The sequence below is a fragment of the Chrysochloris asiatica genome, unplaced genomic scaffold (genome assembly GCF_000296735.1).
Source record: "Chrysochloris asiatica unplaced genomic scaffold, ChrAsi1.0 scaffold00036, whole genome shotgun sequence".
NCBI lineage: Eukaryota > Metazoa > Chordata > Mammalia > Afrosoricida > Chrysochloridae > Chrysochloris > Chrysochloris asiatica.
In genome coordinates, this window is record NW_006408554.1 from 13,827,330 (window position 1) to 13,850,144 (window position 22,815).

Genomic DNA, 22,815 nt, shown 5'->3' on the forward strand with positions numbered 1-22,815 from the left:
TCCAAAAATACTTTGTATGTAGAATTATTATAGAATAATTATTTGTTGTTGTTGTTAAGTACCATAAATCCAAGGAATGGCTGGTGAGTTCGAAACACTAACTTTGCAGTTCAAATCAACCTTACAGTCTAGTGCTTATCCTACAGCACCACACCAAGACTCCAGAATAACTATTACCGTTAATTTTCAATGCTTCCTCTTTGCTCCCAAATGTGCAAAGACATGCTACATGTATTATCACATTTTCTCTTTACAGTAGTCCTGTTAGGGATGTGAGATGAGGAAACTGAGGATCAGATTAGGCAGAGTTACCTGCCTAATGTCTCACAGCAAGTCAAAGGGGCAGACCTGGGACTTAGTCTCTAGTGTGTCTTACTGAAACCCCATTCTGCCCTACTTCCTCTCTGTGTCCATACATGCTACTCTACTAAAGACCATGGCTCTAAGAATCTAGTTTGGATTTTTTTTTTTTCCATTTACCCATGCATGCTGAATGTAAAAAATTTTCCAATAAAGTTTAGGTTTTTGCTCCCACAAAGCTTTAAATCTTCGAAAACTCTATACAGGGTTACTATGAGTCAGAACCGACTCAACAGCACTTAACAATAAATGTAGGGCAAATGTTAATTACACAGTTTTAAGTGTTATTGTTGCTGTGAAGTGCTGTCAAGTCAGGTTCAACTCATAGAGACCCCATACAGGGTTTCCGAGGAGTAGCTGGTGAGTTTGAACCCACCGATCATATGGTTAAAGCCAAACTTGTGATCCAGTACTTATCCTGCAGTGCCACTAGGTTCTTAGATGTGACTTTCATTCTTTTTGAAGGAAACTAGAAGAGGCATTAGTGGCTCCATGGTAGGATTCTCGCCTTCCTTGTAGGAGATCTGGGTTTGATTCCAGGCCAGTGCAGCTTAAGTACAGTCACCACCCGTACATCATTGGAGGCTTGCATGTTGCTCTGGTGACTTAACAGGTTTCAGGAAAACTTCCAGACTAAGATTGACTAGAAAGAAAAGTTTGGTGATCTCCTTCTGAAAATCAGGCATTAAGAGCCCTGTGAATTACAGCAGTCCAACCCTTTCCATGAGTCTGGGTAGATTTGAAGGGAACTAGCAGCAGGAATCCTGGTGTGGCACTGTAGGATAAGTACTGGACTGCTAACCATAAGGTTGCTTGGCAGTTCAAACCTCGGAAACCCTATACAGGGTCACTATGAGTTGGAACCAACTTGAGGACACTTAACAACAACAGCAGGAGAAAGAAAAGGAGAGCTATTGAGAAGACTTAACAGCGTATAGAATATCTGCAGGTTTTTAATTTATCGCCATTCAACATGACTTTCCTATAGACTAGTGATAAGCCTTATGGCACTGAGTTTAAAAAAAAAAAAAGAAAAGAAAAGAAAAGAAAGAGTAGTAATCTCCAATGGAAATTCGTGAATCTATGTCTCACCATCACTTTTATGGTTTTATGTGATGGATGTTTTGACTGCAGGGCTCCCTCTTGTGTCCATAAAAACATATGATAGTCAGGTCTGAAGATTCAAGGCTTTTCTTTTCCAGATGGTAAGAGAAGAGAAAGTTTTTGAGGGACTTGGGAGTCCTTCCAGCCATTTTGTTTCTTAATGGAGAGCCTGTGGTTTCTGCCCACTTGCTAATGGGATGAGGAAAAGACTAGAGAAAAGCATTGCTTCTAAATCCTTCTGCTAGCCAACCTTTTTTTTTTTTTTTAGTTGTTTCCTGGGGGTTTTTTTGTTTTTGTTTTTAGCAGGGGATGCTCAAAGGAATCAAGAATAAATAATAAGAATAGTGTTATGAAAAATTAAAAGTAACAATGCTCGTGTAATTTAGGTAGGGGCTGATTAGTGAGGTAATGTGCTATTTTAGAACAGAACCAGCAGTGCCAACAGCTCTTTAATAGTAACGTGACTAGTTCTGTGAGCCAGGTTGGCTTTCTAAGCTGGCCTGGAATGTAGGTAACCATGTAAACTAGAGCAAGACTGTGACTTAAAATAAATAAGTATGAGCCTGATAGAAGCTGGACTTCAATAAAGACAAATGCAACGTGTATTACGCTATAAAATAAATAATAGTGTGCCTCAAATTACAGAAGGAGCTCATAAGAAAAAATGGGTAGTAGGGTCAGATTTTATGTAATAAGGCCATAGGGTGAGCTTTCGTAGTAATTGTTTAAATGAAAGTACTTGTTAAATTTTCAGAGTCAGTTTTTTTGGTTCCTTCCTCTCTATATCCTCTTTTATATATTCCTAAATGAAAATAGGGATCTCTGGAAGGTACACTAGTTAACACTCGGCTGCAAACCAAAAAGTTAGAGGTTCAAGTCTACCTCAGAAGAAAGGCCTTTGCAATCTACTTCAGAAAACTCCGCCATTGAAAACCCTGTTGAGATCTGTTGTACTCTAACATGCATGGGGTTGTCATGAGTCAGGGTCGACTGAACAGCAAGTAGTACCGGGGAACTCCTGGTGTGGGGCTATAGGATAACCAGTGGACAGTGAACCACAAGGTTGGTGGTTCAAACCCACCAACTGCTCCTCAGAAACTCTGTACAGGGTTGCTGTGAGTTGGAATCAGCGTGACAGCACTAAACAACACCAATATGTTATGCTTTGGAGTACAGAGATGGCTGCCATCTTTTGTAGATGAGACCGCTAAATAAACAATTATAACCAAATGTCAGAGGTATTATAAAAGGGAAACTTTGGGCACCCAGGAGATGCCTCCCATCTCTCCTAGATGTAGGTGTATGTCGTCATTCAGCTGTGCTTCCCAGGTAAGGTAACACCTGAGTTGAGTCTGGAGAGAAGCAGAAGCTAGAACAATAAGCTTGCTCTTCCAGGATAAGGCGATTGATTACGGGGCATTTTGATTAAAGACTCTATAGAATAATCCTGATCAAAAGGGGGGAAATTCAGAACAAAAAAAGTTTCAAAATCTCATAGAATCCAGAAGTTCTGGAGCTCTGGAGGTTAGATGAACCACTCACTGAAATGATTGCCCTGAGCTAATCTTTAAACCATACATCAAAAATATCCTCTGAAAACCAAGCTTCTTAAAACCAAGCAATGTTGTTGTTGTTAAGTGCCGTCAAGTCGATTCTGACCCATGGCGACCCTGTATAGGGTTTCTAAGGAACAGCTGGTGATCTTGAACCACCGACCTTGCAATTCAAACGATTTTGCAGTCTGATGCATTTAGCCCCCAGCGCCTCACCAGGATTCCAAACCAAGCAATAGTTGAACTTATTTAGTAAAGGATGTCTGCCTTGAGCTCTGTGTTCTTTGAAGAACTATCAATATGGGATCACATTGACAACAGTAACTCAAAAGATTTGGAAACTTAAGGAGCAGGAGGGAGGTGCTATTAATGGGGGGAAATTTGGAAAAGGAGAGTGAGAATGGATACACAACTTGAAGAATATAGTCAGTCAGGGTCACTGCATTGTATGTGCAGAAACTGCTGAAGTGGTGTTTGTTCTAGGTGTGTATATTCTCAGTAATAACAAGATAGTTTTTTTTTTTAATTGGCCGATATAACTTTTCATTCTTAGTCTTTTCTCTGAAAATAGAAATAAAATGCCTGTTCTAGTCTAGGAAATGTGGCATACGACTTATTTTTTTAAGATACTTTGTTTAACTAGAAGGGGTATTCAAAAGTAGCATATGCCCAGTTATGACTTGAGATACTCACCCTTTCCTCATTTTATTTCAGCTCAATCGGAGTTTGAAGTCTCTGTCTCTGCAAGGAATATCAGGAGGTTACTAAGTTTCCAGCGATACCTTAGATCTTCACGGTTTTTTCGTGGTACTACAGTTTCAAATTCTCTAAACATTTTAGATGATGATTACAATGGACAAGCCAAGGTGTGTATAGATTTAAGAAAACAAAACCTTTTGGATAAATTTAATGAAGACCTTTTGTCCAATATGGCACACTAATTTATAGATACCTTTTTATATGTGAAAATAAGTTGGATCCAGGTTTTTCCTTTTGAGTAGCTCTTTTTATAATTTGATATTATAGAGCAAAGGAAATTGCTGCAATAACTAAAATGATGAAAATGCTTTCATTTGGCATTAAATAACAAGTAGGTCAATAGAACATTACACCATAACTTCACAAAGGTTCCTAATGTTGGGCTGATTATTAGAGGTTACTGGATCTGGTATCTATCTCTAGGTAAATAAATGTAGGGCTAGAAAGCATAAGGGACTTGTTTGAGCTCACCCACCTGGCTAGAGATAAATCCAGTAAAGGAAACCTGGAGTTGTGACTGTTATTCAAATGATGTTTCATAGTCTCTCGCATTTTGAGAATATGGACATCTTTTAATTAAATCTGGTGACTGGGCATTATTTATTTCACCTTTATATAATAAAAAGAAAATATCTGAATGAAGGTGAAGTTTAGATAAAACTTAGTTTTGACCAAATGAGAATTTTTAATATTAATTAAGTTTTTAATATATTTTAAGTTATCCTTGGATTTACTATTTATAGGCCAGACTTTGTGAATTTATATAGATAAGTGTAGCATCTTTACAAGAACATTCAGGCAAAAAAATTTGTTGCCATCATTGATGATAAAGACCAATGAAAAATATTCATGCATTGTTTAAATTTTAAAAAGTCCGTTTACAAGGTTTGTTAGAGGATGAGTATACTGATCTGTGTAAGATCAATCATTGGTTGTTATGAATACTATCATAATCTGTGATCTCTGTTCGTACGTAGTCTCATAGTGTTTCTCTTGCATTTATTTATGGATGTGTACAGCATGTAACTTTAGGATAGAAAACAAAAGCTTGTTTCTTAAAAATAAGATCTGCAAAATTTTCAGGTTCAAAGTATATGATGTAAAAGTAGTGTTCATTTGTTATTTAAGGTCTTTGTGGGGTTTATTTGCTTGGCTGAAAGACATACCATCCTAAATTTTAATGCAGTACATGTTTTTAATTATTTTGTAAGGATGTTTGAAGAATATAAGAAAATCCTCCATTAGAATGTTGTTGTTGTTATGTGCCATGGAGTCGGTTCCGACTCATAGTGACCCTGTACAGGGTTTCCGAGGCTGTAAATCTTTACAGGAGCAGAAAGCCTCATCTTTCTCCCGCGAAACAGCTGGTAGTTTCAAACTGCTGACCTTACAGTTCACAGCCTGATTCATAACATTAGTATAGAGTCTTTTAAAAAAGTAGAATAACAAATAAGAAAGGTGGGGTACAGATGCCATATAGCTAGGTTCTAGAATGAGACTGCCTGATTTAAGTTCCCAACTCTGTTAATTTCTAGCTGAGCAAGTTATTTTTTGCCTTAGTTCCTCCATCTATAAAATGAAAATTACAGATAGTACCTGCTTGATAGTATAAACAGGAAAGAATGGGTAAAAACACTTAAAACAGTACTTGGAATGTACACTAGGTGTTATAACTTTTTTTGTTTTTCACTAGATTTTAAAATCGAATTTCTAGACCATGCAATGTATGAACCACATTAAATTGATGTTAAATTATATAAGGATTCATGAAAGTTCATGGGACCATAGGAATGTGTTTTTTTTAAATACCATCCTTAATATTAACAATGTTTTAAAATGGAGTTTATTCCTTTGAACTTCATTCTTTCTGGGAGTCAATGGGAAAATTCATGATGAAAAGGAAAATGATAATCAGCACTTCTTAAGTACATCAGTCACTTTCTGTTTTCATTAACTTCTCTATGGACGATCTACAAAAGATAGAGAATGTTATTGAAATTAAATTACAGTAGGAATGTTTGGTTTTCATTTCAGTGTATGCTGGAAAAAGTTGGAAATTGGAATTTTGATATCTTTCTATTTGATAGACTAACAAATGGTAAGTGAAGAATTTGACTTATTCAAGTTAATGTAGTTTTGGGGGTGATTGCTCTGAGGGTACAACCACTAGTGGTTGCTGCTTACGTTTGCTTATGCTTATTACAGACCATCTGCTGGAGGGGAGCATCATTTTGATCCTGACCTCTAAGTCTAGAGAAACTGTCTCAGCTTTATTTCTTCATTATATTAGTCTTGTGACAATCAAAAGTAACAATCATCATCACCTTCTTAATTAGGCTATTCCTAATTAATGCTGTTACTGTTAATGACTCCCAGTGTATTTTCGCAGTATGCTCTTGGGTTTTCTTCTTTTGATTGTGGCCGTTGACCATAACATTTTTGGTATTTCAGTGTTAATAATCCCAGAAGCATGGCGATTTAGAGGCCTTTTGAGAGGCATCCTTTCTTGTAGGTGTCTGATTCTCAGGCTTCTCTTTCTCTGCATACTGGTGCAACCTTGCATATAGTTATTAGCAGTGCTGCTTTTGGAGGGGTGGGGCTTACTGCTTTAGGAAAGTTTGTCAGAATTCTACTGACGAGGAGAGTTGTTCTTTTTAAAATGGCCGCAAGTAATTCTGATTTCTTTACCCTTTCCTGGTTGGTTTTTGGTTTTCAGTGTGTGTTTGTTTGGTGGGCTGGGGTGGGAGGACTCTTATTTTCCTATTCTTTCTGAAAAAAGGAACATGTTCTTTGGAAACAAACAGAATTTCCTTCGGGAATTATTTTTATTTAGGATCAGCATGTTAGCATCATTTTTGGTGGGCATGTTGTTCAGGTCGTCTTTGCCCATTTTGTGTCTAAATAACGTTTTTAAAATAAAGTGGAGCAGGGTAGAATTCAATGATGAAATAAACATGTGGGTGACAGCTGGCCTTCGACAAGTTCATGGGAAAATTCCATGATCTTTTCATTCCATGTTGCTACAAACTTCTTAACAACCACCCCGTGCCCCCATTCTTTGATATCACCTGAGTTTTCTTATTTCACTTTGCAATGAAGCTTCTTTTGTAAGGAAGCCAAATAGGTAAAACAAACAAATAAGTAAGGCAACTTTATTCATCTGGAGAATCTATGTGGGTCTAGATAGTTTTAGCATCATATTGCTCCTCCTTAGATCTGTGGCCATGCAGAGCAGGAAACCTTTATATACCTTCAGTTTGTCTCCACACTGTCAAGAAATGAATAAATTGGACCAATCCTAAACAAAAGCATAAAGACAACCAAGTTTGCCTTTATCAGCAAAACATCCCTTCCCCTTTTCCTATCTGTTTATTCTTTACCTTTTCTATTTGGAAAGGGTTGTTGCGTCTGTTCCAACTTATAGTGACCCCATGTGGGATTTCCATGGTTGTAAATCACTTTAAGAGCGGAAAGCCTCATATTTTTCCCATGGAGCAGCTGGTGGGCTCAATCTGCTGCCCTTGTGGTTCGCAGTCCAGTACTTATTCTACAGTGCTACCTTGCTCCCTAAAAATATATGTAGGGAATGGAATATATGGTGCCACCGCCTCTTCTAGATCTGGAAGTTTTTCACTTTCTTAAGGCAACATGAATATCACTTTAGTGTTGAGTGCTACCCTTAACACTTTCAGGGTTTAACCTTATTAAACTCCGAACAGCTCACCCTTGTCAGTCATTGAAATAGTTGATTTTCTTCATCTAAATCTTATTTTTAAAAAGTACAGATCCTGCTAGTTAGGAGAACTTGGCGTATTACCGAATGTCAGTGGAAAAGGTTGACAGTGTGTCCAGCGGGCAGAGTTGTAGCTTAATTAGTTAAGGTCACATTAGTTAACAGTTCTTGGTTTGCCCTTGAATTGCCCCACTTCTTAAGTGGATTGGTCAAGAGAATGGCCTAATGGTTTCTTTTTTCAGTTTCACTCCAGATCATTAGGACTTAGTAGAAACCACCTTGATTTTAAGTGTTTCGTTTATTCAGTTAATGATCAGTACTTAAACGTTACAAAAATTCTCTACATCAGAGGTAGGGAACCTTTTTCTCTGCCAAAATGTATAATGTTATTCGCGGGCTATACAAAATTATCAACTTAAAAACTAGCCTGCTATATTTGGTCAAACTGGCACTTCACAACAACATGATGACTAGAGCTGCAGTTGTCTTGTGAGGCCAGACCAAATGATTTCGTGGGCCAGACGTTCCCCACCCTGGCTCTATATTGAGAAATAGATGGGTGGAAGAGGAAAATGTAATTAGAGCTGCTTTCCTTTAAAAAATGTTTTAGCTTGAAATGAATTCTGGATTATATGCATAAATGGTGTGGCATTCTAGGATAAACATTGGACCACCAGGTCAGTTTGAACTGTAAGGTGGGTAGTTCAAACTCACCAGCTGTTCCTAGGAAACCCTATACAGGGTCGTTATGAGTCAGAACTGACAGCACATAACATCAACAACAACATACATAGTATCCAAGAGTACAGTTGAGTTGTCCCTTTTTGCCTGTCGGTCCAATATTTCTTGTATTCCTTACACTAGTTATATTCCAAATAATACAGGGGCAGAGACACAAATTGAATGGTTTCCATGTGTCCCCTCCAAAAGGAAAGCAGTTGTTCTTGATAGGATACATCTGATGCTCTTTTCAGGTGACTGAGGTAGCGTGATACTGCTTGCCACCCCTGAAGGTGACCTGGTGCATGAGGACATTGCCCCAGTCTGTGTTGTGGAGGGAGCTAATCTTTCTTGGATCTGGTCTAGAATTGCTTTCTAAAAATGAGATTTCTGTCCTTTGATGTACTTTTATGATGGTAGATTTTCTTTAATACAGTCTTTTTTCCAATTGTTTGTTTTCGTTTCCATAAAAAAGTAGTTCTGTGCCTATTTTTTTGTTTTGTTATGAGGGGGTCTCAAAAAGTTGCTGGAAATTTTCCATTATCTTTTCATCCCATTTTTTGAAGTCCTCTCGTACTGTGCTCTTCATGTTCTTATTCATTGGCATTAAAATATTTAGTTGGTATCCTGTGAACTGAAAAGGTAGCGATGTTGCGTACAGTCTTTCAGTTGAGGGGGGTATTAAGTACACCCTTGGATTTGCTTTAAAGTTGTGGTGGGGCACATTATGTGTGTCTCTTCCTGAAGTTTGCCTGGATCCCAGAAAAGAGCATTTTCCCTATTAGATTGTAGCTTTCTTAACACTTTTTTCAGAACCTGTTGTTGTTAAGTGCCATTGAGTCAGTTCCAACTCTTAGTGATCCTGTATGGGATTTCTGAGAAGTACCTGGTAGGTTTGAACTGCTGACCTTTAGTTTAGCAGTCTAGTACTTATACCATAACACCACATCTTAGTAATTTGTTTACTTTGTTATTCTCGTTGCTATGTGTCATTGAGTCTGTTCAGACTCATAACAACCCTCTATAAAGTTTCTGGGAAGCAGCTGGTATGTTTGAACTGCTGACTTTGAAGTTAGCAGTTCAGTGCTTATCTGACAGTGCCACACTAGGTTTGGAAAATGATTTCAGAAAACCCCTATGATAACTTTAATATACAGAATGAATATACATTCTGAAATTTCTGTCTCTATCCAAAGAAAAGGAGGTTGGGATAGCAGTAACAAGAGAAAATCAGCTCACCTGGTAAATGTGTTCAGTCCACATGGACTCATGTTTGCACCAGGAGAGTGCAAAAATATAGTATTTGGATGCATTTTACTGCTTAGTTCCTTAAAAATAAGACACTTGAAATGTTTGTTTTCTTTCTGCTTGGAAGAGACTTGTTTGATAGTTTTTAAAAATAATTCCTTTTGGCCTCCCATCCTTTTCAACATTGCTTATGCAAATATTGTGTAAATTAGGTTCTTTTCTCCTCAGCCTCTGTTTTCTGTGGAGAATTATCTAGGCAGTTTTCTAGTTACATTCTTTCTATACTCTACTAAGGAGCATAGACTTCATCACAGGACCATAGAACAATGTTTGGTGTCCGGGTGTGGCACTGTAGGATAAGCACTAGACTGCAAGACCAATTTGAACCGTAAAGTCAACGGTTCAAACTCACCAGCTGCTCCTTGGAAACCCTATACAGGGTCACTATGAGTCGGAACCAACTCCATGGCACTTAACAACAATTACAACAGAATTATGTTTATGTTATTATCCAAATACTGTAATTTATGAGATCATGACACTGTAGGATTAGCCCTGGACTATAAACCATAACGTTGGCAGTTCAAACCCACCAGCTGCTCATTGAAAACTTTGTACAGGGTCACTATGAGTCAGAACCAACTTCATGGCACTTAACAACAACAACAACTTCTTTAAAATATATTTCACTTCAATCAAGTCCGTTCTGACTCATAGTGACTCCGTAGGGCAGAGTAGAGTTGCCCTGTAGACTTCCCAAGGCCGCAATCTTTACAGAAGCAGGTGACCACATCTTTCTCCCAAGGAGCAGCTGGTGGATTTGAACTGTCAACCTTTCAGTTAGCAGCCACACATTTAATCACTCTGCTACCAAATGGTTTATTTAATTGTCAAAACAATATAGTTTCATATGGCCTACAGGTTTAGTGTATATGTCCAAAGCTTCTACTTTGAGAAATATAATAGAAGATTTTAAAAGTGGAAAATTGTACCATGGGAAGGAAGACCAAACATTATAAAAATTATATTTTTCTTCCAACTTTAATTTTTAGACTGGCTGTGACTCCAGTTATTGACAGATGAGTGGTACTGGGAAAGGAAGACTGGCCCATTGTATGAATTCTTCCAGGAATCTTAGATGTACAAGCTAATAGAGAAATGATGATTGGAGGGGCCAAGAGAATACAGTACTGTTGTTACTGTTATTTGTTGTTTGAAGATACTTATCTTCCAATTGTTTATTTGTAAATAACTGAAACAACAGAAATTCATTTCTTTTCTTAAAATGGAAGAAAGCTGTTCAGTGTTCACAACTGGTAAAATAAGAAAGAAAATATAAATTTTAGGTAGACAAAATGTAGGAACTCAGTCTTTTCCTTCATTTTTATAGTCTATTAGGGAGCATAATACAGTCACAATAGTTTCTTTTCCCCCCTACTAATTGATATCTTTCCTTTCTCTTTAGGAAATAGTGTAGTAAATTTAACCTTTCATTTGTTTAATCTTCATGGATTAATTGAGTACTTCCATTTAGATACGATGAAACTTCGTAGATTTTTAGGTAAGTGATCCTAACCCGTTTGACAGTAACAAGATTTTATATAAGAACTCGTTTAAATATTTCATCAGTTGTATTGGTTAGGTACTGCTGTTTCACAAACCCTCTAAACTGTAGTGGCATAGACTATCAAGCATTTGTTGAGCTCTTGAGTTAGTGAGTGCTGCTCTGACCTTGGCCACGCTTGTGTCCACAGTGCAGTTTGCCAGCAGGTGAGTGGCTGTTTGGGAGGTCTGGGCTGGGGCCTGAACTGGGACAACTGGCCTGACTTGGCATTGTTACAAGTTCTCTTTTAATACTCAATTAAAAAGAGACCGAAGAAATTGGCACCATAATAGACTCACATTAAAAACAAAAAAGAAAGAAGAATTTATTTAGCCCCGGTGGCAGTGACCCACTTGCAAGAGAGCAAATGAGTTCAGCCTGTTGAGATGCTGGCTCAAGCTGCCTTTCATTAAACGGAAACACTCTCTATCAGTAAGAGTCAAAGGAATTTGGTACTGTGATAAAGTCATATCTAAGAAAAAGGGGAAAAAATACTCAATCTACAATTTTTACATAAAACCATTCTCAGGCTCAGAGTCAAATTGGTATTGATCCTTTGGGCAAGAGTTATGAGATATGACTTGTGAGGTGATTATCATCTGTGAGTTTGAACAATTTCAGCGTACATTATCTTGCATGAGAACTATAAAATGACCATTCACAATCATATTTGTGTATATCTGCCATTTACAGTTTAACCAGGGATCTTTTTTTTTTCTTTGATGTAGTTATGATTCAAGAAGATTATCATAGTCAAAACCCTTACCACAATGCAGTCCACGCTGCAGATGTTACTCAGGCCATGCACTGTTACTTAAAAGAACCCAAGGTAAGATATTGACATTTACTTCACATGAAAATCCTAAGAAAAGTTTTTGCTATTTGCTTTCAGATACTTTCCCTTGATTGAAATCGTAAGTGAATTAGACGTTTGTTGTAATCATTACAATGGAGTCCTGGTGTGGTGCTGTGGGTTAATGCTCTGGCTAGAACTGCAAAGTTGGTTTGAACCGTAAGGTCAGTGGTTCAAGCTCACCAGCAGCTCATCAGAAACCCTATATCAGGCCGCTGTGGGTTGGAACAGACTCGATGGCACTTAACAACAGCAGTAACGATTAGTGCAAGGAGCTGTAGTAGCACAATGGTTAAGTGCTCAGCCATTGAACCCACCTATGGCTCCAAGGGAGAAAAGACCTTGAGAATCTCCTTCAGTACCAAAAAATTTTAACCAAAAACACACCTTCTGCTACCAAGTTGACTCTAACTCATAGTGACCTATTAGACACAGTAGAACAACTCCTTAGGTTTTCTAAGACTATAAATCTTTATGGGAGCAGACACCCTCATGTTTCTCCCAGGGAACTACTTGTGGGTTTGAACCAATGACCTTGTGGTTAGCAGCTCAATGCTTAGCCCACTGTGCCATCAGGTTTCCTTTAGTTACATTTACAGCCTAGGAAACCCTATAGGGCAATTCTCCTCTGTCATATTGGGTTACTAGGAGTCAAAATTGGCTTGATGGCAACACAAGTCAGTTAATAATAAACTTTGATCTATTGTGATTGTTTTAACAACAACCATTACAATGGAAAATCAGTACAATGCTTGTAACGATGATAGTGAGGTTTTTTTCTTTGAACACAGACAACTCACCACTCTATCTGTAATTTCTATGTCATCAAAATGGAGCATTGTGATAACTTTGCAGACACAAGTGAAATTTGATGTACATACTTTTAATTATTTGTAAATTCTTCCTTATTTCACACAACTCTTATTTACTGTCAGATATTACCACATGTGATCATGAGAATTAGGATGACATTTGTCTTTTTTTTAATCTACTGTACAAGTTGTATTAATGCCATTGACTTTGTTGTCAATTTTATGATCTAGTAACGTTTCTTTCTGATTAATTTTTTTGAATAAGGAGATATGTTACATTTTCTTTTTTATCATGTGTAATTTCTCTGCTTTCAAATGTTCCATTTAATTTCCCTTCAAGAACTTTTAAATACTTCCATGCTGCGTCTTTCCTGTTTTATAATGGTTTGATCTACCTGAAGTGGTTTGATGTTTTGTGTTATTATATATCAAATTTTGAAAATAAGTCTAATTTTGGATTGCTTTATTCTCCCATGATGGTATTTGTCTCTTCTTCTTCCTCTCCACTCTGTTTTAATTATTAGTGATGAGAATAAGACTTTTGCCTTGTTATTGTTGTCATTAATTGCCATTGAGTCAGTTCTGACTCATAGCAACTGTGTATATGATCACTATGAGCGACTGGTGGGTTTGAACCGCCGACCTTTGAGTTAGCATTGCAGTGCTTATATCCTACAGCATCACACCAGAACCCCATACTTTTGCTTATTCCTTAATAAATTACAAGTTCTTACAGTATACACACGTATGCCCAACCATTTATGTTTATGTGTATAGGCATCTGGATATGGGCTAAGGGTTGTGTTGTATTTAGCAGGCTTCTTCTGCTCATATTGATTACTAATCAGTCCTTTAAAATGCTTTTGAATCCTAAGGTGGAAATAATTTTCTTCATCATTTTCTCCCTATTTGCCAAGTTTTCTCGGCATACCAAATATAGAAAATACATAATAAAAGTTTACAATTTTGCAAGGGATTCATACTGTTAGACAGTGATTTTTCAGACTAAGGTTAACCTAACCTAAAAATCAGTAAACCAGTTATCATTAAGTTGATTTGGACTCATGGATCCTCGTATGTCAGAGTAGAACGGCATTCTGTAAGGTTTTTCGTGGCTGTAATCTGTTAGTGGAGTCCTGGTGGGGCGCTGCAGGTTAATGTGCTTGACTGCAAGGTCAAACACATGGTTGGCAGTTCGTGCTCACCAGTCACTCCTCGGAAATCCTATTTATTTTTGTTGTTGTTAAGTGCCATCGCTATTGGTTGGAACCGACCTGATGGCCCTTTAACAACAACAGGCTTTCAGTAGTAGATTGCCAGGGCTGTCTTCCATGGCTACTGAGCAAGTTCAAACTGCCAACTGTTCAGTTATCGAGTGGGTACTTAATCACTTGTGCCATCCGAGGGACTCCTAAACTCAACCTTGGGGTAGAAAAAGTTGATGCAGTCTGTCAACAAAAAACAAACTAAACTCACAGACATAAAGTTAATTCGGATTCATAGCAACCATATACGATGAACTAGAACTGCCTCATAAGTTTCCAAGGCTGTATATTTACAGAAACAGATGGCCACCTCTTTCTCCTGTTGAGCAAGCAGCTAGTGGGTCAGACTGCTGGCTTTTTCAGTTAACAGTCAAGTGCTTTTAACCACTTGACATCTCATCCTGACAGAGAAGTTGTTGTTGTTGTTGTTACGTACTGTGGAGTCGTTTCCAACTAATAGCGACCCTTGTACAGGGTTTCCGAGGCTGTACATCGTTACAGGAGCAGAAAGCCTCATCTTTCTCCCATGGAACAGCTGGTAGTTTCGAACTGCTGACTGTGAGATTAGCAGCCCGATTCGTAACCACTGTGCTACCAGAGCTCCTTGACAGAGAAGTAGCATAATCTAAAAATAAATGTATACAAATTGGTGATGTATGCTCAAAATGTTTACTAATGGGACACCTGCTCACGGAAGTTTAGTAACCAGTGCCCTAATGTAAACCAGAGTTTGTGAAATGCTGTAGGAACACAAACATTTGCCCAGAGAAGGAGCTGGAGGCAGGGAGGTGGAAGGGTCATTGGAATCAAATGGAATCAGAGGAGTTTGACTCAAAGTAATCATTTTTTATCATTGAAAAGTTTTAGTCAGTAATAAACTTTTATTTATTGTGATTTTTATATCAAATAAATTTAGTAATGATTATTGAGAGTAAAATTGTAATTGTCAGAATATAAGATTATGTTTTGTTCTGAATGTGTCCATCCACTGGGAGAGAATTTCATTAGAAACTTAACATAGACCTTCACAGTTTCAGAATTCATTGGTAGCTTCCTTACCCATTGGGACTATAGTAATTTTTTCACATTTTAGATCATATCACTAAACTTTTATTACTAATTGCGAATCTTGGTAGCGTAGTGGATAGTGGATTATGAGTTGCACTGTTAACTGCAGAATCAGCATTTTGAGTCTAGCAGCTGCTCCATGGGAGAAAGATGAGGCTTTCTGCTCATTAAAGTGTTGAAAGCCTCAGAAACGCTCTACAGGGTGGTTTGCTATGAGTTGGAATCGACTCAATGGCACATAACCAACCAATAGCTAATTTATTGATAAGACTAATTGTGTAGTTCTCAAAGTCATAGGTCTGTGTCTTGGAATGGGTACAGTCATGGAAAAACTAGCAACCCTTTGTGGTTTAATTTTGAAATAAGAACTACATTAAAGCCATTATTATTTTAAGAACTACATTACAGCCATTATTATTATTATTATTTTAAAGAATGGTCTATACTTTAGCTGCTGTTTTAGTTAAGCCTAGAACCGACTCAACAGCACTTAACAACAACAACAACAAATTAACAATGAAACAGAATGGTGAGAACTCTATTACGTTCATAAGGGCAGGGGTACTGCTGTGGTACCTCTCCTGTACCCTAGCATTGTGACAAGGCCAGCACCACGAAACTCTTGGTGGAATTAACAACAGCACACCCAAAAACTAAATGGTGAAGTGGCAAGAAGTGCTACCCTGCTGCTGTTGTATGTGGAGAGTTAGCGTCAAAGATACCTGTGATTAATTGTTCTTTGGTCACTTTTTAGCTTGCCAATTCCGTAACTCCTTGGGATATCTTGCTGAGCTTAATTGCAGCAGCCACTCATGATTTGGATCACCCAGGTGTTAACCAACCTTTCCTTATCAAGACTAACCATTACTTGGCAACTTTATACAAGGTTAGTAGACTTTTAACATCAATACTTATTCTTTGTGCATTCTAGAAAGTGGCTTGTGTTTTGAAGGCAGTAAAGTAGTGAACATAACTTCTCAGCAAACACTAGAATTTTAGCCAGATGATTTTACGTATTACTCACAAGTAATTTTGTGTGTCCAGAAAGAGACCTAACTCAGAAATGCACCTTTTTTTGTAGAATACCTCAGTTCTGGAAAATCACCACTGGAGATCCGCAGTGGGGCTCCTGAGAGAATCTGGCTTGTTCTCCCATATGCCACTAGAAAAGAGGTAGGCTCGACAGAGATAAACTTCATTCAGTAGGAACTATTGAAATAACATTGTCAAAAACAACTTCAATAGATTATGATATTGTATGCAAATGTTCCACATTTTTTAGTTTTTGTTAAATTTAATGGAGAAATTACCATATTTGTGTACATATATAGGTATTATATACTTTCATTTTATACTCAGTTGAAAAAAACCTTAGGTCTAGAAGTAAAAATAAATCATAGAAGTAAACATTTTGTATACATAGTGCCATTAAAATCTACTTCAGGAAGTTTTCCAATTAATAAGAAAGTAAAATCAATGCTCTTTTCCCCGATATGCTAAGTAATATAGCCGTAGAATCCCTTCCAAACTTGTCGGATAAACGATTGAGCGGAGAGAATGACAGAAACTACTAATATTGTAGGAGAGTGATGCTAAGCAGGCCATTCTGAGAGCATTCTAATAAAGCAGCGGTCATGTAAGTGAACCCAGTGTGGTAGTTGGTAGTGACAGAAATCTGTCACTGTGAGCTCAGCGTTGCCCCTTTGAGGGATGGCTCTCTTAATGATAGCATGTTAATATCATGGACTCTACTAGTAACATTTTAATCAGTTCTTTACTGATCATTATTCAAATATTTATGCAAATGATCTAATGTTTGTTATGGCCCACTGTATTAAAAGAGAAATACAACAGATTATTTTAAAAAATATATTTCTCTTGTTATTTGCATTGAGGTAGTTTTTAATCATTAAAAATATTTGTTGTTTGTATTAACAGATTAATTTTTCTCTGCCAGACAGTTTGGATATCTATATACAAATAACTGGTTTATTATTAAATTTGGCCCTGAAAAGATAGCTGAATGTAAACTTTAAAAAAATTGTTTAGTGGTCCTTCCCCAAGATTTAATCAGCCATTTTAGTGAGAACACCAGTTTTTGAATGGCTATTATTCTTTCCATTTGAATCTTCCTTTTGCATTTCAGAACTTGGACATTGAAAAATAAGCTCAAGTTGTTTTCCCACAATGCATCCCAACAAAGAATTTTCTCAAACAAAAGACCAATCTTACTGGCTTTTTACAAAAACAAATAATTCACCTTGGCTGGGGAATAAAGGCACGTTTTTTGGAATGTTTGCGTATTGGCATTTTCCTACAGATTGTCTTGGTTATTTTAATAGTTTTTTCTAAATACACTCCTTTTTTTTTGCAATAAATTGGAAGGTGAATAGTAATTAGAATATTTTAGGGCTCTTTAAAGCTTTCCGATTATTAAGTTTTAGAAACAAGTCAAGGAGTAACTTTTTAATTGGTTGTCTTATATTTTCCCTTTATATTTTTCTAATTACAGGCAGCAGATGGAGACTCAGATAGGTGCTTTGATACTCGCCACAGACATCAGTCGTCAAAATGAATATTTGTCATTGTTTAGATCTCTTCTGGATAGTGGGGACTTGTGCCTGGAAGATGCACGTCACCGGCATTTAGTTTTACAGGTAAAGTGGGACTTGGAAATATTCCATTTCTTAGGTATTTTATGTGACTATGGATAAAAATAAAACATTTTTCCATGGTAGTTTTTCTGAGTTGGTAATTATATTTTTATGCAAATATTGTGCATGTTATACATTTTTTACCTAGCTCTCCCCTCAAGATATTCACAAGAGCAAACTATGCTAATTTTTTACATAGTATAACTCATGCATTATTTCTATAAAAATACGATCAGTCTTGAAAGGAAGATGATGAAGTTCCTTCCATTTGTGCATACATTTTCCTGCAGAGCACACTGGCAGATATGTGCTCTCGGAAGGGGCATTGCTGATAAGTTTTACACACTGGAGATTTCTGGTGCAAGAGTACCAATTAAAAACATCATTTTGTCCTATTTCTCACAACTGAAACATGGGGGAGAATTGGTTAATGTATTTGTAGCTTTATTGTTGATCAGGAACTGTCTTTGTGCTTGGCTGTTTGGTATTATCAAACATATATAACTCAGTTAGTCAGAAAGCTCCTTCCTCATCTTCCTTACAAAAATTGTTGATCGTTGCGTCATAAAATTAGTGCAAAAGATAATAAAATTTCTGTTGCCATCATTTTTCACATGCTTTTTTCCAACTTTTAGAAAATGTATATATGAACTTAATACAATTGAAATTTACCTTTTTTAAAAAAACACCTTTAATATTTTGTTTGCTAGATGGCTTTGAAGTGTGCTGATATTTGTAACCCATGTCGGACCTGGGAACTAAGCAAGCAGTGGAGTGAAAAAGTAACAGAAGAATTCTTCCACCAAGGCAAGTTATAGTATTAAGTGGTAATGATTCAGTTCAGTTTTTAGCATCATATGAATCAAATAAAGGACTCAGTCATTCATAGGAGTCTCACAGTAGATGGTTGCTATTTTTAGTGACAATTCACAGTAGATGCCCATGTAGCTGATAATGTCCAAATTGAGCATCTGTTTTGAAAATTAGTAGTCCTCTTTTAGAGTGATTTAAAAAAACTAAAACAAAACAAAACAAAAACAACACATAGCATTTCATCCTAACTCATTTTCACATCTAAAACATGAATTAGTTCATTTATTTGTAGCTTTATCGTTGAGCTAGAACTGGCCCTGAGCTTGCCTCTTTGGTATTTGGAAGCATATATAACTTGGCGTGCCTTTAAGAAATGAGGTAGCCCAGGTTGGAATCTTATTTGTGGTGGTGTTGTGTGCTACTGAGTTACTTTCACCTCATCATGTCCCTCTACGCAGAGTAGAACTGCCCCATCGGGTTTCCTAGGCTGCAGTCTTTACAGGAGCAGATGACCAAGTCTTTTTCTTATAGAATTGCCAGTGGGTTTAAACTGCCACCCTTTTGGTTAGCCAACAGGTGCTTAACGGTTGTGCCACCAGGGCTCCTTGAATCTTGCTGTACAGGGCACAGAAGGAGCTCCCTACTTCACCGCTGTGTAAACATTTTTGTGACTTAAAGCCAGGAACTGTAGATCCTCATTACAGCCTCACCTTCCTTTGAGAAATTAAAAAAAGGACACTCTTAAAGTAACCCCCTAGTAAAAGTTTTCTACCACCTTCATTTAAAATAGGGTACCAGCTTTGCAGCCTTCCCTGAGTGCAAATAACTTAAAATTTGCAAAGAACTAATTTAGAAGCCACTTATCCTTTAATGAGTGTGTGATGATGAGTATGTGGTGGTTATCCTAAGGTATTTACAGGTAAGATGAAGACTTTATATATTTAACCAATGAATATATCATATTAATAATTCACTTTTTTATTTATAGGAGATGTAGAAAAAAAGCATAATATGAGCGTGAGTCCGTTTTGTGATCGTCAGTCCGAATCTATTGCTGACATTCAGATTGGTAGGTAACTGTACATATTTCGATACAGTTGATTAGAAAAAAATCCCACTGATTTTAATTGTGTCAAGAAAAGAAATAAATGTAGAATATGAAATGTTAAAATGATGTTCACTTCTCTTTTTTAAAATACATTTAGAAATTTTCCATTTGCTCTGACTCATAATGATCTTGTATAGGGTTTCTGAGGATAGCACCTATAACTTATTTTAATCTAAGGTCATAAAAATGTAATTTTGCAGTTGTTGTTAGGTGCCATCGAGTCGGAACCGATTCATAGCGACTCCATACACAGCAGAATGAAACAATGTCTGATCCTGGGCCAACCTCACTACTGTTGCCACACTTGAGTCCATCAATGATGCCACCTGGCCAATCCATCTTGTTGGGGGTCTTCCTCTTTTTTCTGACCCTCCATCTTACCAAACATGATATCCTTCTCTAGCGACTGTTCCCTCCTGACAGTATGTACAAAGTATGAAAGACAAAGTTTGGCCATCTTGGCCTCTAAGGAGCACTCTGGCTGCACTTCTTCCAAAATGGATCTATTGGTTCTTTTCGCAGCCCAGGGCACTTTTAGTATCCTCCTCCAACATCATTATTCAAAGGCATCAATTCTTCTACCATCTTCCTTATTCACTGTCCCGCTTTTGCATCCATATGAGGTTATTGAAAATACCATGGCTTGGGTCAGGGACACCTTAGTCCTCAAGCTGACATCTTGCAGAGCAGGCAGCAATAACTTTGTTCCTCTTCTCTAATGGATAGAATCCATTACAAGTAATGGTTGGAACTGCATTTGCTTCGGCAGGGCCTGACCAAATGATTTTAAGGGCCTTATATGGTCCGCGGGTCAGACATTCCCTGCCCCTGACCTACAGATAACTAGAAAAAAGCCCACATGAAAAGCTCACATATAGTAATTAGAGTTAGGGTTAAGGTTAGCAATTTTCCCTGTGTGTATTTCTCTTGTATGTATTAATCACAGTGGGGGTTTTTTTGCATGGTCTCCTTGGAGAGTTGATATGACACTGCGTATTTCCTGAAGTCAAAGGATGTGGCTGTGTAGTTGACAGGAATAATCAGAAAGGATTTGATACACTTGTGATTTCATCTTTACTTAAAGTTCAGTTGAACACAGTTCAGTTGTGAATTGTGCAGTTACATTGTGCAGCCATTCTCACCCCCCTTTTCTGAGTTTTACCTCCTGGTGAACAGAACTTCACTGCCTCCTGAGGTTCCTATCTAATCTTTCAATTGCTGAGTCAGTTTGATTCTATGCAGATAATTCTTAAAAGGAATACAATACCCAAGTTTAAGGTGATAGAAATGTTACATTGATTAAGGTGGGGTTGCAAAATGGATGAATGTAATTACTGTCAATTAGTTGTATACCTGCAAAAAGTTGAATTGGAAAAAAGTTCTGTGCTCTATTTACCACAACAAAGAGCAGCTGCTGAGGCTGTTTATGTACAGCCACACACCTCATGAAATTTGGTTTCTTGGTTTGGGCTCTATGGCCACGATTTCAGAGAACAGTCCCATTAATTGGACTAATATTTTATTTAGGACTTCTGTTCTATTTACTAGTTTGTTGCATAGTGCCTGGGATCTTAAACACTTCTAAGTGGCCATCCAATGTGCAACTGGAGCAATAGAGGAAGGAAAGTCAGGAATGGGAAGAAAGAGATGAATGGTCTGCCCGCCCAATTGCCTCCATGAATACTTGCCTTCTTTACCATGACATCAGAAGAACTGGATGGTGTTTAGCTACCATTACTGAACATTTTCATTAAAAAAATTCTATAGAAGAATCTTGATCAAAGTGGGGGGAAATGCAGAACAGAATTTCATATTTTTGTGAACTCTAGACTTTCTGGTATAGAAGGGAGATGAACTTTTATCCTGAGATAACTTGATAATCCAGAAATATCCTGTGAAGTCTTCTTAAAACCAAATAATAGTTTAGCTTAAGTAGTAAATAATATCTGCCTTGAACACTCTCCTCCTTTTATGAACTATCTATATAGACTCAAACTGACACACCGATTTGAAAGTTTAGACAGGAATCTTAGGAGGCAGTGAGAAAAGCTGAGAAAAGGAGGATATAAATGGTTGCACATGTAATCACTGTCACTGAATTGTACATGTTGTTGTTAAGTGCTGTCAAGTTGATTCCGACCCATAGTTACCCTGTATAGGGTTTCCAAAGAGCAGATGATGAGCTTGAACCACCAACCCTGCAGTTCAAACGACTGACTTTGCAGTCTGCCTCATTAACCCACAGCGCCACACCAGGACTCCTACAAGTAGACACTGTTAAATTGGTAAATGTTCTACAGTGTGTATTCTCAATGTCTACAACAAAAATAAAATAGATTGCTCGGAGGATCTATGTAAACTACATACATTAAAATCTTAGGGAAAACGTTTCGGTAATAACTAGGATAGAAGTACTGGTGTGGCGCTATAGGGTAAGTACTTGTTCTGCCCACCAGCAGCTCCTTGGAAACCGTATACAGGGTCACTATGAGTCAGAAGCAACTCCACAACAATTAACAATAACAACAACAGGATAGGATTTAAGAAAGTGAACACTATCGATCTTTGGAGAGCTAGTTTCAGAACATGTGTCAATTGTTTCTTTTTCTTTTGTTTCCTTCAGGTTTTATGACTTACCTAGTGGAGCCATTGTTTACAGAATGGGCTCGGTTTTCAAACACCAGGCTTTCGCAGACGATGCTTGGCCACTTGGCGCTGAATAAAGCCAGTTGGAAGGGAGTGCAGAGAGCGCAGTCCAGCAGCGAGGACACTGATGCTGCTTTTGAAGAGTTGAACACATAGTTATTACCTCAGGAAAACCAGTCGTCTTGACTCCCCAGAATCAGGGGACAAACTGCCTCATGGAGAGTTTTAGAAATGTGAAATAGGCCATGAGGCAAAAGACTTTACCCTTGACTGCCAAGGTTTCCAAGTGAATGATGCCAGCATTGCTTTTTTCCAAGGCTTCCTCTGTCTGATCATTTGAACCCACTTTGTAATTGTAAGACCTGGATACAAAGCAATATGCATACGGCTTTTGTGTAAAATCTTGAATATGCAAAGCCCAGCAGGAAAGAATAGGAAAGGGAAAACAGTAGGAAGTATCATGGTGTGCCATGTGTTTTTCAAAACAAACTAGAATTTACTCTTTAAACTTGAAAT

General features: G+C 37.5%; 1 protein-coding gene across 1 annotated transcript in view; it reads left to right on the forward strand.

Annotated features, from left to right (window-relative positions):
• PDE7A (phosphodiesterase 7A) overlaps window positions 1–22,485 on the forward strand; it is a 98,296-nt gene extending 75,811 nt beyond the window's left edge. The window contains 10 exon segments of the mRNA XM_006860079.1: window positions 3,732–3,883; window positions 5,811–5,874; window positions 10,943–11,038; window positions 11,809–11,909; window positions 15,833–15,964; window positions 16,160–16,251; window positions 17,591–17,735; window positions 18,443–18,539; window positions 19,534–19,614; window positions 22,277–22,485. Coding sequence (XP_006860141.1) covers window positions 3,732–3,883; window positions 5,811–5,874; window positions 10,943–11,038; window positions 11,809–11,909; window positions 15,833–15,964; window positions 16,160–16,251; window positions 17,591–17,735; window positions 18,443–18,539; window positions 19,534–19,614; window positions 22,277–22,485 — 1,169 coding nt within the window.
• Window positions 22,486–22,815: the final 330 nt, after the last annotated feature.